At 32.5% G+C, this 3,900-nt stretch overlaps 1 protein-coding gene across 1 annotated transcript; it reads right to left on the bottom strand.

Moving 5' to 3' along the window:
• Positions 1-3,045: 3,045 nt before the first annotated feature.
• LOC122502174 lies at positions 3,046-3,900 on the bottom strand. Its single transcript, XM_043612099.1, has one exon. It carries the CDS (start codon positions 3,898-3,900, stop codon positions 3,046-3,048), a length of 855 nt encoding a protein of 284 aa, XP_043468034.1.

The following is a 3,900-nucleotide window of genomic DNA, read 5'->3' as shown; positions in this document are numbered from 1 at the left end:
GTGATCCACTACCGCACTTTAAAACAAGTTGTCGCCAACGGCATTAAGCTTGTTAAAATTCATCGAGTCTTACAGTTTAAGCAATCAACATGGCTTAAACCATATATAGACTATAATACGATGATGCGAACCAACGCCAAGAATGAGTTCGAGAAAAATTTGTTCAAGCTCATGAACAATGCGGTATACGGTAAAACAATGGAAAATGTCCGTAAACATGTCGACATTAAGCTTGTCACCCAATGGTTTGGCCGCTATGGAGCTGAAGCCCTTATTTCTCGCCCGAATTTCCATAGTCGAGCGATATTCGACGAAAATCTGGTTGCCATTGAACTGCGTAAAACCGAGGTACTACTCAACAAACCGATCTATGTGGGGTTAAGTGTGCTCGATGTTTCCAAAACGCTTATTTACGATTTTCACTACGGGTATATGTTAAAAAAATACGGTGACAATTGTAAACTGATGTATACCGATACAGACAGTCTAATCTATGAAATTAAATGTAAAGATGTCTACAATGACATGAAAAATGACATCCAAAAGTTCGATACGTCAGACTATCCCGCAAACAACGTGTACGGCATTCCGCAAGCCAACAAAAAGATTCTCGGTCTAATGAAAGACGAATGTAACGGTAAGATCGTTACCGAATTTGTTGGCTTGCGGAGTAAGATGTACAGCGTACGGGTTGAAGGTAAAGATTTTATTAAAAAAGCTAAAGGCATTAAATCCGGCGTTGTGAAAAAATCGATTCACTTTGATGATTATGTAAAATGTCTGCGAGATTTCGACATTCAAACTCGAACACAGTATAATATTAGATCACGATTACACAACATTGAGACTGTAAAACAGATAAAAGTAGCCTTAAGTCCGCAAGACGACAAACGGTATTTGTTACCGGGGAGTACCGACACTCTACCGTGGGGACATTATGCGATCCCTAAAATCGACGAATGATTTTGTAAAATATGATTGTAAAAAAAATAAAAGGTTTGTTAATAAATAATGCAATTATATATACAATTTCCATGTGTTTTTATTTAAAAAATCCTTCCATATATACATAATAACATATGATTAAAACTTATATTAATTTAAATGTGCAAATCGCCCCTAGTAACTTAACGCAAATGCCAATCAGCCAGCAAAGCAATCAAAGATTAATGTTAGCGTAGAATCTCTTTATAAATCAAAATTACTTCCAACAACAGACCTTCACAATGCCAGTGCCAACTGATTTGATTCATTATTGATTCATTATTGATTCATTATTGATTCATTGTTGATTCATTATTGATTCATTATTGATTCATTGTTGATTCATTATTGATTCATTATTGATTCATTATTGATTCATTATTGATTCATTATTGATTCATTGTTGATTCATTATTGATTCATTGTTGATTCATTATTGATTCATTATTGATTCATTATTGATTCATTATTGATTCATTATTGATTCATTGTTGATTCATTATTGATTCATTGTTGATTCATTATTGATTCATTGTTGATTCATTATTGATTCATTATTGATTTAATGTTAATTAAATTTGGCACTGGCAGTGTAAAGGTCTGTTGTTGGAAGTAGTTTTGATTTATAGAGAGGTTCTACGCTAACATTAATCTTTGATTGATTTGCTGGTTGATTGACATTTGCGTTAAGTTACTAGGGACGATTTGCGAATAATAGATTATACATTTGCTTTATCTTCCCACGTATTGTGAGAATTATCAAAGCCAAGCCATTTGACAAGAACTTTGTTTCCACGTGTCTTGAGAATTTTTTCCACAAGATAAATATCTGAATATTTTACTTTAAGAAGTTCCTCTTCATAAAATCCTCCGCTGATGGGTTGATCCTGGTAATCCTTGAGCTTGTAAGTCACTGGTTGAGTTGATACAACTTGATCCACGGTGAATATTTCTGTTGTCCAATTGGGTGTATATCCTTTCTCGAAAACGTTTTTATATTTGCTTACTCGAACTTTGTCACCAATTTTATACTTTGGTCGTCTTAAAGGAATTTTTCTCAGTTTAGAGATCCTTTCTTTTAAAATTTCAACGTCTTCTGAAGTAACATCTTTAGGCTTCATTCCAATTGTTCTATGTTTTGTATTATTGTAGTTGGAAATAAGAGTAGGCAATATATCATACCACTTGTAATTTCCTCGTAAACTAAATTGCATCCACATTTTTCTTTTTAGTGTTCGATTAAACCGTTCAACAATAGAAGCCTTCATATTACTGTATGTTGAGTAAAAATTTATTTTATGCTTTTTCATTAATGCTTCAAATTGTGAGTTATAGAATTCTTTTCCTTTGTCACTATGCAAGTTTTTTGGTATACGTTTTTTAGCAAATATAGATTGCATTGCATGAGAAACATCTTTTCCATTTTTACTTTTTACTGGAACAGCCCAAGCATATTTCGAAAATATGTCTATAACTGTTAGTAAATACTTGAAACCTTTATTTATTCTTGAATAAGGTATCATTTCTACTAAATCTGCTTGCCATGTCTCATTAATATCACGCATTTCAACTCGCCGTCGAGGATAATTTTTTCTAGCCTGAGTATGAAGTTCATTCACTACTGTTAATTTTTTGTTGTTCATTCTCAAGAGCACTTAAGCGAGTATCCAATTCACTAATAATTTCAGCTGTTCGATAAGATAAGTCTTGATTTATATCTTTTTCAAAATTTTTTATTTTTTCTGTAATAGAGTCTTCAAGAACTTTTAGAAATAAGTTGTTATTGTCCACCTCTGATCTAAGTGAGGCACTAGCTTCATACAATAAACGCACTTCGTGTTTTATCATATGTCGTACAAGTTTTAAATTGACAGCGTCGTTTTCTTCTTCAGCGTTAGCAAGATTAGAGAGTTTTCTTCCTTCAACGTCAAAGTTACCTTGAGAATTAAGTTTAAAACCAACTCCAGGAGGCCCTCGTCTTGCTGTTCCTCTTTGATTGAGAGGATGTCTGAACACGTCAATGCTCATTGTTGAAATGAATGATATTTGCTAAAACACATCTTAATATATAATTTTAGCTTCACGTAGTTCCTCAATGATAGACATGATTTCATTATTGTGACTAGGATTTCCAGCAGCTTGAGAAGCCATTAATAGTCTAAGACGGTCAACCAACTCATTTGGATCATCCCAATAGATATATTCTCGTTGAAAATTTTTGTTTGTAATCATAAATTTAGGTAATGAACTACCACTTACAGATGGTTGTTTGGTAGGTGTTCGAGGGAAGAATTGAGATATAAAATTCAAATACTTGTAACTCTTATCCATACGTATAGATTCAGAGGAACTATACTTTTTTTTGTGTGCATTAGTAGCAATCAGAATCTCTTTATAGTTTCTTTCATCATCTTCACTTATAAGCGATGTAGTAGGTTTACTTTTAAATAAAAGTTCAAGTAATCCAAGCGTTTGAAGATATCGTTTATTACCAATTTTTACATGCTGATCTTCAAGAGTTATTGGTGAATCACCAATCATAAGTGACCCATCACTTAGCTTACGTACGCCGTATGTTGAATCTAAACATTGCTTTCTATTATGATTTAATAAGTATAGAAATTTATTACTTATTTTATCATCATCTAGAGATTTTTCAGTTTCATAGTTTATGCTATCATCTATCTTCTGCTCTTTCTTTTCAATCTTGACATTTTCATATTCAGTGTCTGTCAAGTTAATAATTTTTTGTAAGGGTTGAACTATCGGTTTAAAAGTTTCAGTCAGCACATTTTCAACTTCTTCTTTTCCTAATTTTAACATACGATGTTTTCGCCTAATTGCCTCGCTAGCTTTAGCAATTTGATGAAGATATTCTTTTTCTTTATGAAACATGTTATTATTACAAGGTTTCAT

The sequence above is a fragment of the Leptopilina heterotoma genome, unplaced genomic scaffold, assembly GCF_015476425.1.
Source record: "Leptopilina heterotoma isolate Lh14 unplaced genomic scaffold, ASM1547642v1 Lhet_221, whole genome shotgun sequence".
Classification (NCBI taxonomy): Eukaryota; Metazoa; Arthropoda; class Insecta; order Hymenoptera; family Figitidae; genus Leptopilina; species Leptopilina heterotoma.
Note: the sequence above shows the minus strand (reverse complement) of the source record. Positions and strands in the feature narration are given on the sequence as shown.

Coding starts and splice junctions, on each gene's coding strand:
- LOC122502174 (XM_043612099.1), bottom strand. CDS start 3,900: ATGAAACCTTGTAATAATAACATGTTTCATAAAGAAAAAGAATATCTT.